The sequence below is a fragment of the Bos grunniens genome, chromosome 5, assembly GCF_055505025.1.
Source record: "Bos grunniens cultivar Pamir isolate PY7600 chromosome 5, Bosgru_T2T1.0, whole genome shotgun sequence".
NCBI lineage: Eukaryota > Metazoa > Chordata > Mammalia > Artiodactyla > Bovidae > Bos > Bos grunniens.
The window spans coordinates 83,870,904-83,893,730 of NC_141169.1; the positions used below are offsets into that span (position 1 = coordinate 83,870,904).

Consider the following 22,827-nt stretch of genomic DNA (forward strand, 5'->3'; position numbering starts at 1 on the left):
ATGAACTTGGTGCAAGATTTAAGACGTGGAGTCAAAGATGCCATCAAGGATTTTGACTCTAGGAGTTGGAAAGATGGAGCAGTCATCAACTGAGATGGGGAAAAATACAGAGAGATTTGAGAGTCAGAAAGGAATTCAGCTTTGGACACCTTAAGTTTGATATTTCTCTTAGTCACAGTTGGAGGAGTCTAGAGTTAACGAGGTCTAATGAGAGCTGTAAATGTGAGAGTCATCTAGCATATAGGTGGTATTTAAAGTCCCAAGACTGGATGAGATCAGCAAGGAAGTGAGTGAGATTCAGAACAGGAATGAGAATCAAGCCCTGTGGTTCTCTGTTAAGAAATCACAAAGAAAAGAACAAAGGAGAATGAGCTGCAGCCAGTGAGTTAAAAAGGAAACATCTCCTCAAATACCAATTAGAAATTCTTCTTCCTCAACAGTTCACTAAAAATTGTACTCTTGTTTTACTCTGAAAGTCAAAAAAGGTAGTAGTCACCACAAATTAAGGACCTGTGATCTTCCATTCATTAGAGTCAGTTTAGGAACACAACACTTTGGAAGATATCTTGATGTTAATATCAATTTGAGCAGAAAACATTTTATCTGTGAGCATGTACATAAGTGGTTTTTCAGAATTGTATTCCTTTTATAAAATAAATAATATGGTAGATAGATGATAAATAATAGATGATATATTCATTTCCTAAGTCTGCAGTAACAAATTATTACAGACTGGTACAGGCTGGGTGGGAAGCTTAACAGAAATGTCTTCTCTCAGAGTTCTGAAAATCAAGAAGGCCATAAGCCTGGGATCAAGTGGAGCGGATCCTTTCTGGAGGCCTGAGGGAGACGAGGTCATTCCATGCCTCTTTCCAAGCTTCTGGAGGCATCTCATAAACCTTAGGGTTCCTTGATGTGCATAACCCTCTGCCTCTGTCTTCACGTGACTTTCTCCTTGTGAGTTTCAAATCTCTTCTTTTCCTATAAGGACACTAGTCATTGGATCTAGGATTCATACAATATCCAGGAGGATCTTATCCTGAGATCCTTAAACCTGTAAAGACTGTATCTGCAAATATGCTCACATCCATAGGTAGAGCAGTTAGTACCCGGACATATCACAAAAGACATTTTTAAACCCACTACAGATGATCCAAAGGTCTGCAGAATCAGCACTAAGTTGCTGGCCAGTTCCCAAGGAATACAGGTAGAAGCTGTTGCTAAGTACTAATTTTGTGGTAAGGATAAACAAACAGCCCTAAAAAAATACCTACAAGTAAAAATAAATGTAAGTATTGTTTTCAAATTAACTTGGAGACCATACCAATTTTAATTACTCATCTTTATTGATAAAATAGGTTCCTAGCAGTACATAGTCTCAGACATAAATTTAAGGGTTCTGCTTAAAAAAAAAATGTATGGGATAGAACACTGTTGCTATATAATAAAGTACATGTTTTTAAACACCAAGTTCTTAAAATAATATCCAAGTAAGAAGACCAAGAATAAATTAATTCAACCTATTTATTTATAAAAATAATTATTTGTCAAGTAATGTTTTATAATAGAGCTGCCCCAACAAATTGCCTCAGACTTAATTTCAATTGTGTAGCTTATTTTAATTCTGACTTGGGATAAAAACTCTATGAATGCGCCATCAAATTAAAGGATATTTTCCCAAAAACCAATAGAGAAGTTTAAAAATAAAATTTATTACTTGTTTATAAAATACCAATCAAGGCCTCTGAATGAGAAAATAAATCTGTTTAATGTTTGGGCCCATTGTCTATTCAATCAGTCTCCTCAACTATTCCAAACTTAAGATAAAAAAATTCTGAAGTGAAAAGCAGTTTTTAATTTTACCATATATGAAATTATACATAAAAGTTACCATGTGATTATTAACAAATTATACACTCCAAAGTAGAATGTTCTACCATGCATATTTTAATATATATTCAATATAAATGAGTACAGTATATTTAATAGTATTTGACATTCTTACCTTTTTTCTATAATCATCACGAAATATGAAAATTTTAGATTTTGATTGATGTCACCACATTTCTATTTCTAGTGGCTTTTAAAAACTTACATATTGGACATACATTTTGTAAAAAATAAAACAAATACTTATAAATCCAGATTTCCCCCTCTTCCCCTGGCACTCCCCAACCCTTTGACTGAAAGGTTACAAGAAATATCTTTTGCTTATGTTTATGAAAACCAGATGGAGCTTTAGACCTAGCAAAAAAATTTTTTATTTTAATTTACTGTTTCTGTATCTCTTAAGAGCAATTACTTAAAAAAAAAAAAAGGGTTCTGAGGCAGAGCAATTCCCAATTTACTGTGAAATTACCATACCTAGCTTGCTATATCAAACATTTCAACTGTTAGCTAAATGAGCTACATAATATCCTTAAAGATCAACCAGAGAAGAGAAAAATCTCATCTTCCTTACTGATTTAGAGCCAAAACTTATTCAAAGAAGTAGTTTAACCTACTAAATATGTCTCTTATAAGCTCTTCTTTCTTAGAAAGTAGTATTTCTTCTCTTTCATTCCTGAAATGATATCTCATGTACTTAAGCAAGTCATGGACAAGTGTCAGCTCATTATGATGATAAATGAGCTCAAATTAAATTATCTCTTTTATTTATGGTGCATATAAAACATTCCTAACAGCCTTTTAAACTGAACTTTGTTTGACAAAAATTTAAATTAATGAGAAGGTCGATAGGCAATCATTAAAGCTGAAGTCTCATGGTACATAAGCTATTTGTTAACTTTCACCAAATAGGAAGAAAATAATTCAGTATGATGATTTTTCCATTCACAATACTGTGGCAAAATTTGTATATTAAAATTGGGATATTTTTTTATGAATTCCAAGACATTTGTTGGGAATATTCATGTTTATCTAAATGTCAACTGAAAGCCAACAGCACTGCTGAAAGCTCGTTAGGTTCAGTAGTTGCTGTGAAAATCTTTAATTCTGCCAATTACATTTAATTGGCAGAATTACAAAATTCTTGTAATTCAAATTTTGTAATTTTGTAATTATAAAAATTACAAAAATCTTGTTCACCAATTAACAAAGGCTTAATTTCTACTTTTCAATTATATTTGGAATAAAGTCTATGACCATTAACTATGTATTTTCTCATTGCTATCTTTTAAATGTCCTTGCCAGTGCACTGTACATATTACAGAAAAACAAAACAAAACAAAGGGTAACTTGAGATGGATTTTGCTGTTAATTCATTCACTTAACAAGCCAGTCCCAGTGAGTGTGCTGGAACCTTGTAAGAAGTTCACAGATTTAAAAAGCTCTTCAGCTCTTCCTCAGACTGAGGTCACTACTGGTTACTAATGCTGACAAAGATGTACTTTCTGACACATCCTCTTTCCTAAGGTTCAAAAATGATTCTCGAGTTATTTGAAGAATCTCTCTCAAGCCTTTATTTTCTTGCTATAAGGAAGGAAACAAAAAGAAGCAGTCAGCACGGTGGCTATAATAGTAAAAACATATCTTAAGAAAAACCAAACATATGAAGGTATGATAAATAAAAGCAAGTACTGTAACTGGCAGAAATGTATTAAATCAGTGGGTCCCCAACCTTCTTGCCAACAGGGACCAGTCTCATGGAAGACAATTTTTCCATAGGCTGGAGGCGGTGGGTGGGAGGAGGGAAGGAGTTGGTTTCAGGATGATTCAAGTGCATTACATTTATTGGGCCCTTTATTTCTATTATTGTTATTACATCAGCTCCACCTCAGTTCATCAGGCAGTGGATCTTGGAGGTCAGGAAACCCTGTATTAAATGATATATGCCTTTACCAACTTGAATCCAGAGAACAGTTTTTTAAAGAGGTAGGGATTACGTGTTCAGTGTCTTCCACCACTGTGAAGGCTTTTTATTTATGCAGCTTCAATTACAGAACTTCAGAAACTGCCTTATTTTATAACACAGTATATATAGATGAAGAGGAGCTTTCCTGGTGGCTCAGTGGTAAAGAATCTGCCTGCAATGCAGGAAACGTGGGTTTTAACCCCTGGGTTGGGAAGATCCTCTGGAGTGGTAAATGGCAACCCACTCCAGTATTCTTGCCTGAAGAATTCCATGGATAAATGAGCCTGGTGGGCTACAGTCCATGGGGTCTCAAAAGCATCAGACACAACCGAGCACTTAAACAATGACATAGATGAAGAAAATAACATCTAGATTTTTATTTGTGTAAACTCAGAAAGTCTGTGAATAATACCCTGGGGCTAACACCTCTTAGTACTTTAATACTTTTATTATTTTCCATGATAGCATGGAATTCAGGGCAAGCCTGGTTTGCTTTCCTTGTGGGGATTTAACAGCAGCAGGCTGGCTGAATATATTGTGCTGTTTTTTAAGAAGGAAAGTAAGCGACCAAATTGAGCACTAGTAAATGACTTTGCCCTTATCTTCTAGATTAGCTACTGTAAGTCCATGGGGTTGCAAAGAGTTAGACATGACTGAGTAACCGAACTACTGTAAGAAATTTTTAGACATTTAAAAATAACTATCATAATTTATTCTCTACAGCCTTGTCTTTCTTTCTAAGTTTCAATGGTATAAAGCAGGCATCAGCAAACTATGGCCGGAATTGAGGCCTGTTATTGTACATTAAACTGTACTGGAACACAGTTGACTCCAATCTTATTTTGTGTGTGTATGGCTGGTTTTTCGTTTCAGTGGCAGAGCTGAGTACCTACAACAGAGACTGCCTGGTTTTCAAAGCTGAAAAGATTTATTATCTGGCCTTCTACTGAGAAAGTTTGTTTGCCTTAGTCACAAAGAATGAGAGAATTTTGTACGGTTATAAAAATCATTTTTGGTCCCCTATAACCAATTTCTCCACCATGATTTCAAAATGAAGGTTTTAAAATTATAAAGGGCACCTCTTCTACCAATTTGAGCTATTCAACAATGGTGCTTTTGCTACCACAGAATAAAGGACAGATGCGATAAAAGCTTTTATGTGAAGTGTTAGTTGCTCAGTTGTGTCTGATTGTTTGCGACCCCATGGACTGTAGCCCTCCAGGCTCTCTGTCCATGGGATTTTCCAGGCAAGAATACTGGAGTGGGTTGTCATTCCCTTTTCCAGTGGATCTTCCGACCCAGGGATTGAATTGAGGTCTCCTGCATTGCAGGCGGATTCTTTACCATCTGAGCCATCAGGTGGTAAGAAAGTTTTTATATCCCTAGAAAAATACAAGTGGCCAAAGAATATTATTTGTGGATTAAAAAAAATTTCCCCCTGCATCATTGTGATCTCTGATAAAAGAGACAGTTTAACAAATTACTAAGCTGAAGAATTATATTCACCTAATAACAGAAGCAACACAGGATCAAAAAGTCAATTTTCTCAGTGACTGGTATAAGTTTATTACTGATCTTTGACTCCTACATTACTATATAAATGGTCTTGCATTATACACCCAAATAACCAGTACCCAGATTAGGAAAAAGAACATTACTAGCATCCCAGAAAGTAAATATTTAAAAATGAGATATATTTTCTGGCATAGATCTTTGTACAAATAGTTTTCACCTACATGTGCTAACTTACTTCAAGTTGAAATATTCGTTCCTGTTCCTTGCAACCCTGTTGCTCATCAATTTCAATGGCTTTCCTCATTACTGCTGCCATTTCAGTTATCTGGTCAACATGTGCTTGTAATTCCTAAAAAAAAAGGAGATGGAAGCTGTAAATCAATGAAACGCTTAAAAAAAAAACCTCTTTTTATAAAATCTACATTACTACTTGATATGAATGTTAATACCTTTACACTGCCATTTAACATAAACTTAATATATCAAACAGGTATTTACAAGACTGTTGACTGAAGATAAATGTCCTTGTGAAGTCAGATTTCTGTTAGGACTAGATTAAGGATAAGCAGCACAAGATATCTAAACCCACGAACAGGAAAAATACTCATTTCACATTCCTCTCACCACAAATGATCAGCAACATTTTCTTTTTCGTACCTACATGCCCCATGACCAAACTAATGGGAAAGATACACATTCAATATCTATTCCTTCCTGAAGTCTTCATGATTTATAAATATATCCTATGTTATCCATCCCTAAAAACTGATCTCAATTCAATCTAGAATCTTTTCCAGACTATCATCTTCACTGACAGCAGGACCTATACATTGCTTGTGTTTCCCTATTATTTAATGTTAGGTATATAATAGATGATATCTTCTTCCCTTCGCTCAGTAGTGTCCGACTCTTTGTGACCCCATGGACAGTAGCCTACCAGGCTCCGCCGTCCATGGGATTTTCCAGGCAAGAATACTGGAGTGGGCTGCCATTTCCTTCTCCAGGGGATCTTACCAATCCAGGGATCAAACCCAGGTCTCCTGCATTGCAGACAGATGCTTTACCGTCTGAGCCACCAGGGAAGCCCAATAGATGATAAGTATTGAGTAAATAATAAGTACTGAATAAAATGAACAGAGTTCTGCTTTTTTTATTCTTTTTTGCACACCTATGGTGTGCAAGCACTATACTAGGTGAGAGGAATGGGAACATTTCTGTTAAGAGAAATGTTAACAGAAATGTTCCCTGATTCCAAAGAGCTTACAGTTAATGAAATGAGATGGACAAAAGGTTTTGTAATTTCTCTGTTGTTTATAATCAGCAGGGACACAAGACTAATACTTTTTTAAATGAATAACTTCTATAGACCATTGCTCACTGGCAACTGAGGCTTACTCTGTTATACTAAGGCCAAAACTTAAATATAGAAGTTGACAGTTTCCCACATAAACATGCAGTCTCTTAAACAGTTGTATATATTCTATTTGGAAAAAGGATTTGAACAAGACTCCTCAAAACCTACAATACTAGTAAACTGTGGAAGGAATATAAATATTCAAACAGACAACAAATAGGAATATCTTTAGCAAACCACACGTTTAATATCTTAAGTAACAAAAATACAGATCCTTATATATTATTTTAATATAATCTATACAAAGCTAGTACACAGGAAGAAGGCAAAATAAACTACACTGTATAGTGCGATGCTATTTAAATTGAAATTACTTGAAGTCAAATACATTTTAAGAAATTAACAATTCAGCCCCTCAGTTGCACTGCTGACATTTAATAGCCACATGTGGCTGGTGGCTTCCAATTTGAATAGCACAGATAAAGAACATTGCCATCACTGCAGAAAGTTCTATTAGACAGCTCTGGATTAGACTATGATGGTAAGAATGATATCAAGACAAGCAACTGTCATGTCCTATAACAATTAAAAAAATAATAATTACAATCCCTCCTACCATAAAGGGAGCCTAACGTTTAAAAGCAAGTCAAGTACAGGTAACTGCAGCAGCAAGTCGGATAAGGATAATGAGTAAAAATTTTTAATACCAACAGCTTTCTCAGTTTATGATTTGATGTCTTATATGGCAACTACAAGGAAACAAATAATCATTTGCTTCTAAAATGGAAGAAAACAAGAAACTACTTTTTTCAGGACAGTCTGTTCTAACAAAACCATCATAAGAAAAAAAACCTCAATACAAACAGGAGGGTATTTTTACAGGCTGGTTCCTGGATGATCCACTTATTACAATAAGATCTTTAGGGAAGTATCATAGATCTCTTAAAAGGCACAATAGGGCAAGACCTGTGCTTTCAAAATGTTTTAAAAGCAAGAAGTGCTAGCAACAAAATCTTTGCACTCTCTTGAAATAGCATTCGAGGAAAAAAAAGACAAAACACAACAGACACAATGGAGAGGCTGCTACTATACTTAATTGTAACACCTAAACAAAGGTAATTTTATTTTATTGTGAATGCAAATTAAAGGACTATAAACTATGGAAAATCTGAATTAAAACAGTTCATTTAATTGACTAAACAAAACTTTTACAAAGCCAGATTAAAATTACTGTCAAGAAAATGTCTTTGATGTCCAGAAAGAGGTAAACCATTTGAAGCTTCCTAAAATTTTGCAGCTACAGTTAACTAGAACAACAAAATGAAAGGCTGGCCTAAAGAACCTTCTAAAGCCTGCAATTACCTAACAGGCTATGTATAATGCAATATACAGCGAATTCATGACAGATTTAAAGTTTCTACACTGAGTATTTTTGCAAGGCTATCAAAAGCATAGTGTTTTTTAAAAGCAATTTCATTTATTTGCTGATTTAATTTGGGAGAATTCAATGTAAAGAACTTTTTAAATGCCCCCCCATCCACACCCCCAAAATTGACTGTTTTATTTAGTGTACATTCTGATTTGCTTCCAAGTGCCTCCTCTCCAGTCCATGTTGAGGTGCTTCAAGGATGTGTCGAGATGCACCAAGGAAGAATCCTTCGGAGCTGTTACGATGCACCATGTCAATCTGTAGTACAGAGTCATTATAATGTTAATACGGACAATATCCGTAATTTAAAAACTGAATGAGTGTTAGTTCATGCGAGTTAGCCAACTGTTGGAAATGTTTGTTTTTTTAAGATTTCCAAAAAGGTAGTAGTTCAAAAATAATGTAAAAATGAGTGTTTGAATGAAAATGAGTTCTCCTCAAACTTTTTATTGGCTTTTAAATGTGTGCTCAAAAACTTCTAGGTGAGGGCAGAATTCTGTTACGTAGTCTCAACAGAGCCTCTTACTCCAAAATGCTGTTAAGTGTAACTCTGTGTTTTACCCAAAAATGTGTTATAAAATTATTTTTGTGTTTAGGTGTATCAGAGCACTAGTACCTAAACATATCCTGGAAGCTCATATTTATCGTGCAAGTTTCTCTGCTCACCCATTTCTGCTTGTTAAGCCCCCAAATTAATTCGAGGCTAGATTTAGATGGATTTACTACCTTTCCTTGCCACTTTCCTAGATTCTCCTCGTGAGAACTAATCTTGCTTTCTCTAGTACTCCAGTAATAATCCAGATCTCTATTTAGGATTCATCACATCCTACCTTATGTTAGATAATCATGTTTGTATCTCTATCTCCCAATGCACTGAAAGGTCCTATGGTAGAATAATAAAACTTATTCATTCATCTCATTAGGATAACTAAGCCAGTGCAAGTGTTAATAAATATTTGTTTGAATCAAAGCATCTCCTTTTTGGGAAAAATCAAAATCACAAACATTAATATGTATTAGTTAGAATTAATAACAAGTAACTGAACTGTTATTTCATGGAAGGCAAGAATCAGCACTTAGAAGAAGAATTTCATCTGCATAATGAAAAAGGATGGCTTACAGCTATCTTAAGACATGTTTAACTTGCTAATTAATAAAACAGCTGTAATGAATGGTAAAATCTAATGTGTTTTAGAAAACATTTGCTTCTGACATAGCTGCTACCACAAGGGACTAGCTACCTTCAGTATCTTATTCTTAAGCACTTGCTTGCCAGAGTATTCTCTGTAGATCTTAAAAAATTTGTTAGGTCGTTAAACACAAGGGCTTTTTGGAATGTCTCAAGAACATACTTATTTTACCAATAATTTTAAGTCAGTTCATATTTGTACTTAAAAAAACCTCTTAAATTACATATTCAAAATAAAATGTTTTTATAATGATATTAACAATAGATACATTTTATACTCAAAAGATTGCCACTTAACAATCCAAGGTTCCTTTTGGTTAGGAGATAAATAGCATAATTACATAATATTAAAACCACATTTGTTAATTTATTATTATACTATTTGACACAAGAGCTATTACTAACTTCCTTAATATGGAAAGTTGAATTTACATGTTAAAGCAATTTACTAAATATTTGTTTTTAGTAGAATTAATAATAAAAAATACCTAAAAGCACCAAGATGGAATAAATATTTTAAAGAATCTAAAAAGTGTTTTAATAATTAAGATAAAAATACGTTGTAACAGTCAATACTTCTTAGATAACACTCGTTATAACTAATAAAAAACAGTTAGCTCATCATTATCCAATAGAGATAATGGCCTTGTAATCACAATCTATTCTAATATTTTTCACACCAGCAGTTAAAAATCAGTTTAAAATAAAATGTAAATGGTAAAGGACTATTCTATCTTTTCATAGCAGCTGCTAGCAAACACAGGAATCACAACTAGTAAGATGAACAGCAGAAACAATGTTGATTTCTAGCCAGTTCAGCTCTGTCTCTAAAAATGTTGTTGAGTGGTATGTGATGGAGGATGGGATGGGTGGGAAGGCAATATATAGCATATTGTTTCTTTTCCTCCCCCCACCCCTTGGTGCTTCCATTAATAATCAGGAGTATCTATAGTCTGGATGAATTAGCCTCATTCAGAAGACAGTCTTAAAAACAAATCTAACTTTAGCTGTTTTCGGATTTTTAAAAAGGTTTCTGGCATTTAATTTTCATTTTTGCAACATATACCAATTCACAAGTTAGAAAAAATATTTCTTTGAAGCAGGTAACATTATAATTTTGAATAATTTGAATTGAATAGACTTACCTTTATTTCCCAAATAATGTTTACTTTATGATACATATTATAAGCTACTAGGGAAGAATGGGAGTTTGAAGACTAAATCAAACAGAAAATGACACATAACATGAAAAAAATAAGGAGAAGAAGAAAATGTCAAAAAGAGAAGTATTCAATATCATGTAAGACACCTGTGATTTTTTAAAAATCTGAACACAAGTTAATTGATTGTCCTTTTTGCAAATTATATTTACAGAATGGGATTACCTTAGTGTGTTGCTCTTTTAACTTCATTATTATTCCTGGATCATCTTTTTTGCTAGCCATTAGCAATCTAAACATTTGCTCTCGATACTTGCTCATTATAAGTTCCAAGGCAGATTGATGTTCTTCCAGGGATGTACGTAATTCTATCAAGAGTAACAGCATCTTTTATTTAAACTTGAGTTTAAAATGCACAATGTATTCTCTTCTACATCACATTTTTTAAAACTTATAAAGGGGGTATTAGAATGTTTCATAAAGAAAACATGAGGTACAAAAATCTAGCCATATGGAAATAAAGGACACCAAATGGAGTCCTTTATTAGTTTTCAAAATAACCATTTTAAGCTCATTTTTTTGAGAATCACTGTAACAACTATTTACTGAACAACAACTGAGTGTCAGATCATGCTCTGTATTAGGAATACCAAAAGGCCATAGAGTTCAGAGTCTAGTGGAGAAAACAAAACATAAATAATTATAACGCAATGTGGTAAAGTGCAGAGTGGAGCTCTACCCTAATACATATAAAAAGTCTGTGAGGAAAAATTGGTGGAGGCTTCACAGAAGTATAGTAGTGAGATGAATGTACGTTCCTTCAGTTGAAAATAAAGGACAGGGCATTCTAAGCAGGGAGGCATGGAAGTGGATGGTATGTTCGGGACCTCGTTCAGGGTGGCAAGAGCAAAGGTCTCATGGAGAAGGGAGGTATGGGAAGAATACGAAAAAGGCGGCTTAAGAGTCAGCTCTGAAGGCCTCTGAATAAGGAAACAGCACACAGTGAGGGTTCTTAAGAGAAGGAACAACATGACCAGATATGTTTTTGTAAAATCAGTCTGATGATTGTGCTGAAGATGGACTGGAGCGGAAAGAGACTGAAATCAAGGAGACCAGTGAGAATACTTCAGGCCGGAGACTATAAACACCTAAGCTAGGGGCCAAAGCGGTGGGACTGCAGAATGAAACTGAGTTATTTCACAGGTAATAATTTCAGTGGTACAAATGGATATTGAAGGTGAGAGCCTAAGATGATTCCAAGTAAGGCAGACAGAAATATGTGTAATTGAAGCATAATGGACTAGAAAAAGTAACTTTAACTGGCTATTTTCCCATTTAAAAAATATTAACTGATCTGAATTCAATAGTGCAATTGGAGATTAAAGCTCACTTTTGATATGCTATAACAGTGATAATATAGCTTGCCTTTGTTCTCTTGTTGCAGTTCTCTGATTTGTCTGTTTTCTTGCTGGATTCCCATAACTAATGTGGACCGTGGCCGATGTCTTGCAACTTCATTAAGTTCTTGAATTTCTTCTTGATACTAATGAAAAGATTTTTTTTTCAAGATGTAAGAAAATATATTTGAAAATACGTATCTTACATATGTGTATATATGTGTGTACATTTCGTAAAGAATTTTTACAGCTCAACAATAAAAAGAAAAAGAACCCAATTTAAAAAATGGGCAAACGACTAATTTCTGAGGATGCAATGGACATCATGGTGTCTAAAGTTAACAATACTATATTATATATTTGGAATTTTCTCACCACATACAGTAATTACATACAGTAATTACGTGAGGTGACAGAAGTATTAACTAACCTCATGGTTAGTAGGTAATGTTCCACAATATATACATGTGTGTTGTATACCTTAAACTTACACAATGTTGTACATCAAGTATATCTCAATAAAGCTAAAAAAAATGGGCAAAGGATTTGAAGAGACATTTCTCTAAAGATGATACACAAACACATGTATATGTTTTTGTGGTCAATATAACACATGAAGATACTTAACATCTTTAGTCATTAAGGAGACACAGCTCAATATAACAAGGAGATAGCACATGACAGCCACCAGGATGACCTTAGTCAAAAAACAAGTAATAACGAGTTTAACAGAGGATGTGCAGAAATTGCTAACGCCTATATATTGTTGACAGGAATGTAAAATGACGTAGCTGTTTTGGAAAACAGACAGGCAGATCCTCAAAAAGTTAAACACAGAGGTATAAGACCCTTCTATTCTACAGCTAGGTATATACCCAAGAAAACTGAAAATAGATGTCCACATAGAAATGTATACACAAGTATTCACAGCAGTATTATACATAATTGCCCCAGAAGAAAAACAATCCAAATGTTCACCAACCAATGAATAGAAAAAGACAAGGTGCTATATCCTTACAATGTATTAATATTTAGCAATAAAAAGGAATGAAGTACTGATACATACTAGAACACAGATGAAACTTGAAAACTTTAAAAAACCAGTCACAATAAGCCACATACAGTACTATTCCATTCATACGACATGTTTAAAACAGGCAAACCTATAGACTGACAGATTCATGGTTGCCAGGAACCAGGGAAAGGGAGACTTAGGGAGCAGCTCTAGGGATAATGAAGTGTTCTAAAATTAACAGTGATTATGGTTGCAGAGCATGTGAATATACTAAAATTCAATCAACTGCACCCTTCAAAAGGGTAAACTGTAGGGGACCTCCTTGGTGGCCCAGTGGTTAAAACTCCACGCTTCCAGCAGATGTGGGTTTGTTTTGTGGTTGGGGAACTAAGATCCAGCATGCCATGTGGTGCAGCCAAGAAATTTAAAAATAGGGTAAATTTTATGGTATGATTCTTAACTCTGGTTGTCAACCTCCCCCCCCCGCCCTTTTTACAACTCAATACAAGATATGTATGTTCACTGGAATGCATGAGTCAAGCTAGACAGGGAGGTATGTAAAGTGTTTAGGGCAGAAGAGTTGCAAAACAAAATATGGGGCTGGCCAAAAAGTTCAGGCTTTCCCATAAGATGTCATGAACTTTTTGGCTAATCCAATAGGTAAACTTGCTTCACTTTTTCAGCAGCTTTGTTAAAATCAGTACCCCCAGGTTGCTGCTTCCTTTTACAAAAGAGATGTGCTTCACGAGAGTACGCTATAAATATATATTTTCCTACAGTGATTTCCATCATAGTTTCAGAGATTCTATAGTTCTCTTAAAGTTAAAATCTTAACTTAAAGTTAAAATCAAAAGAGGGCTTAAAATAGTAGTTCAACTTCACAGCCCACTGGAAAGTTCTTATACACAATGGTAAGGATAACAAGAAGTGAAGCCCTTTTCATTTCTTCCTTAATTGGCAGCAGTAAATGAAAAATAAGGTAGCAAGTATAAATGAATAGGGCTTCTCAGGTGGCTCAGTGGTAAAGAATCCATCTGCCAATGCAGGAAATGCAAGTTCAATTCCTGGGTTTGGAAGATCCCCTGGAGGAGGAAATGCAACCCACTCCAGTATTCTTGCCTAAAAAATCCCATGAACAGAAGAGCCTGGTGGGTTATATAGTCCATGGTGTTGCGAAGAGTTGGACACGACTGAGCATGCACACACACACAAATGCAGTAACTGCAAAAGGTGAAAACAAGATACTGCTTTGCATCATCTTCAAAAACTATTATTAAACAGCACCACCAAAATATTCTTATAAAAATATTTCTACATTATAAAAATAGCAGACAGAACAAAATATGAGTCACTATTAGTAAAATATATTATCTTGTCTTTGTCAAATGTATTTAGACCTAAAAAAATTCATGTATTTTCCAAACTCAAATCTGCATCACTGTAGGAAATTAAGTGATCAAATCTACAAGTTTTAGAAGATATATATATATAGACACATACATGTCAGTTGACCTTGACAAAATTATATTTCAATCTAAAGTAAACTAAAACACACAAGTCAAGCTACTTTTAAACTTCAGAAAACATTAAAAATAAAATACTAGTTAAGCAGAAGTTTGTACTAAAAGCAACACACAAATGTCAATGACTGTCTTTTAAAAATAGAATAAACAGGGGAAAAAAAAATCAAACCTGCTTCATAGCTTCTACTCGCTTGTTGAGAGCTGTGGTTTGCTCAATCAAAGATTCTGCTGCATCGTCGTGGTCTCTCAACCTTTCAACAAGGGCTTTAGCATCAGCAAGTGCCTTCTCAATGGTGCAACTCATTTCTAAAGGAATACATAGGATTAAAAATGAAAAACATTCAAAAGAAAGCTGGCATATCAATCTTATTTTTAGTTCCACTTTAACACACATTATGCTTAAGCTACATTTGTTAGCGAATCGTTCACTGTCTCAGCATGAAAAACATCTAAGAACACCTGTGGTTTTGATTCTGTTAAGATGGAACAAACTTAAAATTTATAACATTCAAAAAATTATACACAACATATATAAATATATAAAATTATATATTACATATATACACATATGTGTTTATATATATATATATAAAGTTTGAGAACAAAATCAGAATGTATTTAAAACACCTTAAATATACAGTGGGGACAAAAGTGTACATTCACCAAATACATTTTATGTTATATAGACTCCTCTATCCATAGGATTCTTCAGGCAAGAATAGTGGAGTGGGTTGCCATTTCCTTCTGCAAGGGATCTTCTCAACCCAGGGATCAAACCCATGTCTCCTGCGACTCCCACATTGTAGGCGGATTCTTTAGCGCACTGAAGAACTGATGCTTTTGAACTGTGATGTGGGAGAAGACTCTCGACTTGCACTGCAAGGTGATCAAATCAGTCAATCCCGAATATCCACTAGAAGGACTGATGCTGAAGTTGAAACTCCAATACTCTGGCCACCTGATGGGAAGAACTGACTCACTGGAAAAGACCCTGATGCTGGGAAACATTGAAGGCAGGAGGAGAAGGGGACGACAGAGGATGAGATGGCTGGATGGCATCACCGACTTGATGGACATGAGTTTGAGCAAGCTCCGGGAGTTGGTGATGAACAGGGAAGCCTGGCATGCTGCAGTCCATGGGGTTGCAAAGAGTTGGATAAGACTGAGCAACTGAACTGAATGTTATATAGAAACTGTGCTCTTCATGAGGGCAATCCCTATCTTGCCATTTGTGAAAAAAGGTCATTTTATTATTTCGTATTCTACAGTCAGTGACTGTCAGGTCTCTGACCATATGACCCTTCCTAGCCTCTGCTTGGTCAGGTGACCTCAGACACCACCGACAAACGTACACTACTAACCAGCCAAAGCGGCCTCTACGTGTCATGCTACGCTAAAGGATCAACCTCCTTCTGGAGGAACTTCAGCTTCTCATATAAAAATTCTTAATAATTCTAACTCTTGCACTTTCCTTAGTAAATGGCAAAGGAAGTGTTAACTTAGAACAACACTGGCCATTATGGAAAACTTCTGATATGTTAAAATCAATAACTAAAATGTATAAAAGGAGCTGAAAAACTAGGAGACAAAACATAACACAGCCAATAGTTAGCTTCTTCAACTGATATGCTGAGACCTCAAAACAAAATTTTTATTTTAAAATCTCTCAAAAACTTTTAACATTCTGACACTTATCACTCTTGAATTTTTCTCTTTCTACTGTTTTGCTTTATTTTCTGTTAATATATGAGCCACCCTTTAAGATTTTCTCAAAAAATAAAATTACCTTGTAATGTTTCTATGTCATAAGCCAAATCTATAGCAATTAAATTAAAACTCAGGTGTAGAACAAAGTTAAGGGCTCTAATTAAGGATTTTCACCAAGTTTAGGAAGACAGAATTTGCTACAGAATATAGGTCTTCTTAAGATACTACTACATGGGACTCGTTAGGTTAATTGTTAGCCCCTCAGATTCAGAAAAATGCAGCAAGAGATTTAAATAACCCAACTGTGTAACATTTTAAAAGAAATAAAATACAACACATCCCACCATTTTAGCAGGCTTTCATTAAGATTATATCTAGCAAAGATTCAAAATTGCAAACTAAATAAAGATGAAAAAAGATTCAAACAGCATTCGTGGTTGTACCCAACAGCTGAAGCAGAGAGTATGTTGTCCTGTTTTTATAAACAGGTTCAAAGCTGAATAAGAAGATTTAATCAAAATAAAACTGCCAATTTATAAAATGTTCACTATATGACCAGACATTTCCAGAGAGCTTTAAGAATTAAGTTGGAAATTAATACAACTTCTGTCTCTCTAGATAAAACAACCAAAAGATTTGTCTTCAAAGATTTAGGAGATTTAGATAAGGGCACTTCAAAATACAACAGCAAAAGGGCCACTAAAGGAACCAATTCTTACTATAGGTTAAAACATGAAAGGACAGTCATTAAAATCTAAGATGTCTTCCAACAAGGCCTTGCCCTTCTGGAATTACCTAAAATTAGAGCTAGGCAATAATACAGCTTTCTCATTTATATGGGGGTCACTAAATCTCCATGAGTGACGGAGTGTTAGTCGCTCAGTTGTGTCCGACTCTTTGTGACCCACAGACTGTTGCCCTCCAGGCTCCTCTGTCCATGGGATTCTTCAGGCAAGAATACTGGAGTGGTTAGCTACTTCCTGACCCAGGAACTGAACCCGGGTCTCCTGCATTGCATATTCTTTACCATCTGAGCCACCAGGGAAGCCCCCATATCTCCATATCTCCCATCAATTCCACTAACTACAGAACATCAGATTTTTTAGAGTAAAATTACATTTAAAAACAGAAAAAAAATGTCTTACAGTAAAAATAACTGGTTGCAACAGATGTTGAAAGAAAATAAAAAAGCAAAGTCTAGAGAAAGCTGTCACCCCACTCCAGTACTCTTGCCTGGAAAATCCCATGGACAGAGGAGCCTGGTAGGCTGCAGTCCATGGGGTCACGAAGAGTCAGACATGACTGAGTGACTTCACTTTCACTTTTCACTTTCATGCATTGGAAAAGGAAATGGCAACCCACTCCAGTGTTCTTGCCTGGAGAATCCCAGGGACGGGGGAGCTTGGTGGGCTGCCGTCTATGGGGTTGCACAGAGTCGGACACGACTGAAGCGACTTAGCAGCAGCAGCAGCAGAGAAAGCTGTAAAAGATTTGAGAGAAGTTTATCTTGATTTAACAGAAAAACTCAGGTATGAGGATCTTGACATGTAAATGTCCCAACATGTAAATGACATTATTGGGACTAATATCAGAAGAAACCTCTTTATGCTTTGTAATAACATGACATCTACAAACAATAGCTAGGATGTTTCCAAATAAAATGCACTGAAGTTCCCACACAGCATGAGGTGACAGGTGACCGAATACCTATACTGTAATTCAGTAAGCTGCCCTCTCCCCATAAGCTATGCTCTCAGAATTCTGTGGGCAAAGGAATCTGTAGATTAACTGAAACAGAGCCCTGATCTAGATGCAATCTTTTCAGATAATGACAAATCTTTCTTTCTGAAATATGAAAAAGTTAAGCTGTGTCTGGGGTTACCAACTTGACAACAGGTTAGACAGGGAGATATACGGGCTTCCCTGATGGATCAGACGGTAAAGAATCTTACCTATCCTCAACGTTTTGCCTTTATCTTTAGTTCATTTGCTGTTTATTTGCATGTGTGGAAGATATCTAATTATATTTTCCTTTTCTCATAGAGACAACCAATTGTCTCATTTCCCATTTTTTGGACAGTACATTTCACCCCCACTGAATTTTACTGCCACATCTGTTGTATGTTTTCTCAATAAATGTATTGGTATGTTTCTGAGCTCTCTATTTCTGGATCTATTTATCTATCAGTACGCTGCCTCAGCTGTTAGATTCCAACTGTTGGTAGCTTTCTGAACCTAAGGGATACAACCTTATACCGAATCTTGCTCACTGGGATAACTGTTATCCCCATTTTATCAATGAGGAAACAGACTCAGGACTTGAACAGAAAGGAGCAGACTGACAGCACCATGCAGCAAGGAAGGAGCCAAGAGACTACCAGAAATAGAACTTCTGATCCCAGTCTAGGGATGTTCATCAGCCAAGATGGCTCTCCAGGGCTCTGCCTGCCTCTACCTATATAAAAACTACCGTGGTGTCCTGGGTGGAAAAACAAAGCAAATTCCTTGATGCTACTCCACCAATGAGACTTCCAAAATATTATATAAACTGCATTTCAAACCAGCTGTAAAAAATAAATGGAAGTGTAAACGAAGATGAAAAAATAACAAATTCTAATATCCTCCCTCATAACCAATAAGAAGCCTAGCACTTATTTTAACCAGTCATCACAGTTAATCTGTAAGACTGTTAAAAAAAAGAAAACAGGCCCCAAATGGAGTCACTTATGCTAAGCCCCATATCATCAAACCAAGACTTAACTTACAGTTTTGGCCTCTTCCAGAAATGGAACCTTAAATCACTCAATCAGGAATCACTGTGAGGTCGCTTGCCTGACAGACCCCTGCCATCCCCTAAAGGAAAGTGACCTTGTCACATCCAACCTGCTTTTTGCTAGTATAACTTCCTTGTTCCTTTTCCTGTAACAGTGTCTCATTTTGTACAGCTCCTTGGAACTCCCTTCTGCTAGGTGGGGTGCTGCCTGATTCATGAACTGTTGAACAAAGCCAAAAAGATTTTTAAACTTTACTCAGTTGAATTTTGTTTTTTAACAAGACCAACTAGGCTTTTTAAAACTATAATTAACATCCACTTAAAAAAACATTCTCTAGATTGCATAATGAAATACTCCTATCAAAATGAACTACATTTAAAATCTGTTTTGTAACTATAAAAACTTATTTATTCAGGGGAAGTGTTAGCTACTCAGTCATGTCCAACTCTTTGTGACCCCATGGACTGTAGCCCACCAGGCTCCTCTGTCCATGGGATTCTCCAGGCAAGAATACTGGAGTTGGTGGCCATTCCCTTTTCCAGGGGATCTTCCCAACCTAGGGATGGAACCTGGGTCTCCTGCACTGCCAGCAGATTTTTTACCATCTGGGTCACCAGGTAAGCCCAATTCTATTCAGGGTAAAGAATTATAAAAAGCAGGTAATTAAAAGCATACTTTTATTAGCATTTTAGATAAGCAGTGACATAAAATTTCTAAGAATCTGCATGTTTATTTCCTGTATGTGAAACCACAGAGAAGTTTAAAATATTTTATAATATGCATTTACTTTGCCACATTTTTGGAAACCACTGTGCTTCTCTCCCTCCCCGAGTCCTCCCTTTTCGTTGGTAACTGCAGTGGGAGGAAGATTTGTTTTCCCATTCTCCAACAAGTTTTAAATTAAAAAAAAACAAACTCCAATTAAAAAAAAAAAGATATTCTCAATTTATGTTTTTAAGTGTGCATCTTAACTAGTCAAACTTAACTAGTGTACTTACTTACATTATCTTCTACAGGTAGGTTCAAATTGCAGGTAAAAATTTTTTAAAGCAGTTCCTGGTCCTACTCTCCTCCACCCTCCGCCCCCCTCCCCCATGTTAAGCACATTCTCGCCCACTCTACCAACCAAAGATATTTGCAGTCAGACTCCTGGCAGAGGGTTCAGAACATTCTGCTGCTGATAAAAACCACCACCCACCCAAGAAAGAAACTGCCAGCTGTTTACTTTTAGACTTTGGTTAAGAAAAATTTAAAGAAATTAAAATCATTCTTCTTTCTCCTTTATCCACAAATCCATTATCCTATACCTGGAACCACAGAGAAATACTGTGACCACTGACATACCACAGATGTGTCTATAAATGTCAACAATCTAGTTTAAAAATTTTTATTGTTCGGGCAGGTGCCTCTAAAGTTACTTTGTAGAAAATATTAACTGTCACCCATGGAGGTACAAAAATGAAAGGCATAGTCATGGTTTTCTTAGAAATTTACAGAGATCAAGGAGAAAACATGTAAATTATAAATTATGTACTTTTAAAAAGCACCTTACACACATGTCACTGTATTTGAAAGCACAAAAATTTTTCACTATCCTTGAAAATAATGGAATGAACACATTTAGAGTTTTATGAAGCAGCTTTTTGAAGAAGATGAATTTTTAAAGTTAGAAGAAACAGAATTTGAAAGCAAGGACACAGGTGAAGTTTTATTTTTTTTTAATTACATATTTCCTTGGAATTGTGACTAAATATAAGTTCATATACATATATGTTCAAACAAGTATGACAATTTAAGAAGAAACTAATCTAGCCTAAACCAGTTATTTCTAACCTATGGCCAAGGAATCACTGGAAGGGTGGCACAGATGTACATGCACTAAGCATGGTCTGTAGTCTAAATATTTCTCTCATACCTATATATCCCACCAGTTTTAATAGACAGAGACTGCTAATAATAAAATACAAAATCATGTAAAAGCATAATAGCTTCGTGCCACGATGCACAATCTCAACTAACAGATACTAAAAATACAATTACTTGTGTGTTAGTGGTACAGAATTCCTCATACTCAAAACTGGTCAGCGTTTTTTAAACTAATATATAAGGTTCCTCTGGCTCTAAAATTCTACATTTTTTGAGGATGCTAAGGACTCCTACTTGATGAATCTTCAGAACTATTATATTATAAATGGGGCTTCCCAGGTGGCTCAGTGGTAAAGAATACACTTGCCAATGCAGGGGACTTGGGTTAAATCCCTGGGTCAGGAAGATTCCTCTGGAGTAGGAAATGGCAATCTGCTCCAGTATTCTTGCCTGGAAAATTTCAGAAACAGAGGAGACTGGGGGACTATAAACCACAAGGCTACTAAGAGTTGGCCAGTGAACAACTAAGCACGCACACTCACATTATAAATAAGTATACACATGTATATATTAATACAAATAATGCCTGCTATGTGCCAAGCAATGAATTAACTTTTGCTACAAAGATGAGTAGGATGTGATTCCAGACTCAAGCTCAAATTGGCACGAGACAAGATACCTGAATAAATAATGTTATACAATCTAAAAGTTCTGTAGAAATACTGTTTCAAATGCTTTGGGAGAGCCAGTGGTACTATCAGTATCACCTGGGGGAGCCGGAGAAGACAATGGTCTATGAATTAGATTTTGATAGGTGGTTTTATAAAAAGGAAGAGGAAGCATTCAGGACAGATGGTACAGCACATACAAAGGCAGAGAGCTGTAAAAGTGCTTGGCGTGTTTGGACAACAGCAGTCTGGCGTGAACGAATATTGAGGTACTGGCAATATAAAACAGAAAAGGTAAAAATGGATTGGGACAGACAGTAAAAGGCGCTATGTGATACGCTTAACGAATAGGACTTAATTCTGTCAGCGGTAAGGTTATTGAAAAAGTTTCAAGAAAGGATTGACATAAACAGATTTGTATTTCAGAATGGTAACCAGGGGAGGAGGCTGGTGGGGAAATCATCTGGTTTTGAAAGAAGAAATAGCACAGTGCAGTACAAGCGGAAATACAGTCAAGGATGAGCCTTGGGTTTCTAGTGCAGACAACTGGATGGATACCAGTACTATTATCCGAGACCGGATACAGAAGAAAAGTAAGATGAAAACCAAGAAAAAGGTAGGATTCTTCAGAGGGCAGTTTAAAGACAGTTGGTTATCCGCGAAGAGAACTAGGAAGAGTAATATTTCTTGAAGGGTGGTTTCAAGAAAGGGAATGGTTCTTACGCAAAGAGGTAAATTGAAACCTGAAAAGGAACCCTCTTCCATCCCGGCAGACAACCCCCACCCCGCCCCGCCAACGGTGAGCTGCCAGGTGGGCTAGGCAGGGAGAAAACAGAGAACAGAGGTGTGTCCACACGGGTTAGGGCCAAGGCTTTTCATCGAACTTTCTGCACCTGAGTTCCGGAAAGAGGTGCTTAGAGCTGAGAACAGGAAGTACCGCGCCCAGGAACGGGCAGCCGGTGGTTCAAAAGGTGGTGCAAAAGGGGAAGGAAAGCCTACGACTCGCTACGCCCGCTCGCCTCCCAGGATTGATTCCACTTACTCTGGTCTCAATCCCTCGCAGCCGTCAGCTGTGGCGGTTAGGACTCAAAGCCTCTGCCAACAGGGACCTATGCACTCAAGGGAAGAGACTCCTCCCGCCTGTTCAGCTTCCTCAGCGAGCAGACGCAGAACCCAGAACAGGCAATGCAGGGCTGGCTGCGGGGATCCAGGGGTTCGTCCCCATCACTGGCAAGGAGAAAACCTCCGGCGACCGCCTCCGACCAGCGCTCTCAAAGCGCTTTAACCTCGCGAGACTTCCTTCCTCGCGTAACGGTGGGGGGTTGGGGGGTGGGGGCAGACCTCAGCGATTTATTTGAGGCCTCAAGCTAGGCATGC

The 22,827-nt window shown here is 36.4% G+C and overlaps 2 protein-coding genes across 4 annotated transcripts in view; one reads left to right on the forward strand and one right to left on the reverse strand.

Annotated features, from left to right (window-relative positions):
- Nucleotides 1–1,323: 1,323 nt before the first annotated feature.
- Nucleotides 1,324–22,765, reverse strand: FGFR1OP2 (FGFR1 oncogene partner 2). 2 transcript variants are annotated; one of them, XM_086401650.1, is made up of 7 exons: nt 22,493–22,765; nt 14,605–14,741; nt 11,926–12,043; nt 10,726–10,868; nt 8,296–8,409; nt 5,604–5,717; nt 1,324–3,471 (listed from the first exon to the last, which is right to left on the reverse strand). In XM_086401650.1, exons 2-7 carry the CDS (start codon nt 14,737–14,739, stop codon nt 3,334–3,336), a joined length of 762 nt encoding a protein of 253 aa, XP_086257776.1. In that variant the 5' UTR covers nt 14,740–14,741; nt 22,493–22,765; the 3' UTR covers nt 1,324–3,333. The 2 variants fall into 2 exon arrangements, with proteins under 2 accessions (XP_086257776.1, XP_086257777.1); XM_086401651.1 differs by lacking the exon at nt 8,296–8,409.
- Nucleotides 21,949–22,827, forward strand: part of INTS13 (integrator complex subunit 13) — a 31,415-nt gene continuing 30,536 nt past the window's right edge. The window contains exon 1 of one of the 2 annotated variants that reach the window (XM_086401649.1): nt 21,949–22,066. The gene's annotated coding sequence lies outside the window, so the exon portion shown is untranslated. The remainder of the gene's footprint in view (nt 22,067–22,827) is intronic. The other variant, XM_086401646.1, reaches the window with a different exon arrangement.

What these genes read in the sequence shown, in the direction of transcription:
- FGFR1OP2 (XM_086401650.1), bottom strand. Translation starts at nt 14,739, where the DNA reads ATGAGTTGCACCATTGAGAAGGCACTTGCTGATGCTAAAGCCCTTGTT. An exon ending in TAAAAGAGCAACACACTAAG is followed by an intron (nt 8,410 to 10,725) that starts GTAATCCCATTC and finishes TCTGTACTACAG; the next exon opens with ATTGACATGGTGCATCGTAA. An exon ending in AACGAATATTTCAACTTGAA is followed by an intron (nt 3,472 to 5,603) that starts GTAAGTTAGCAC and finishes CCTTCCTTATAG; the next exon opens with CAAGAAAATAAAGGCTTGAG.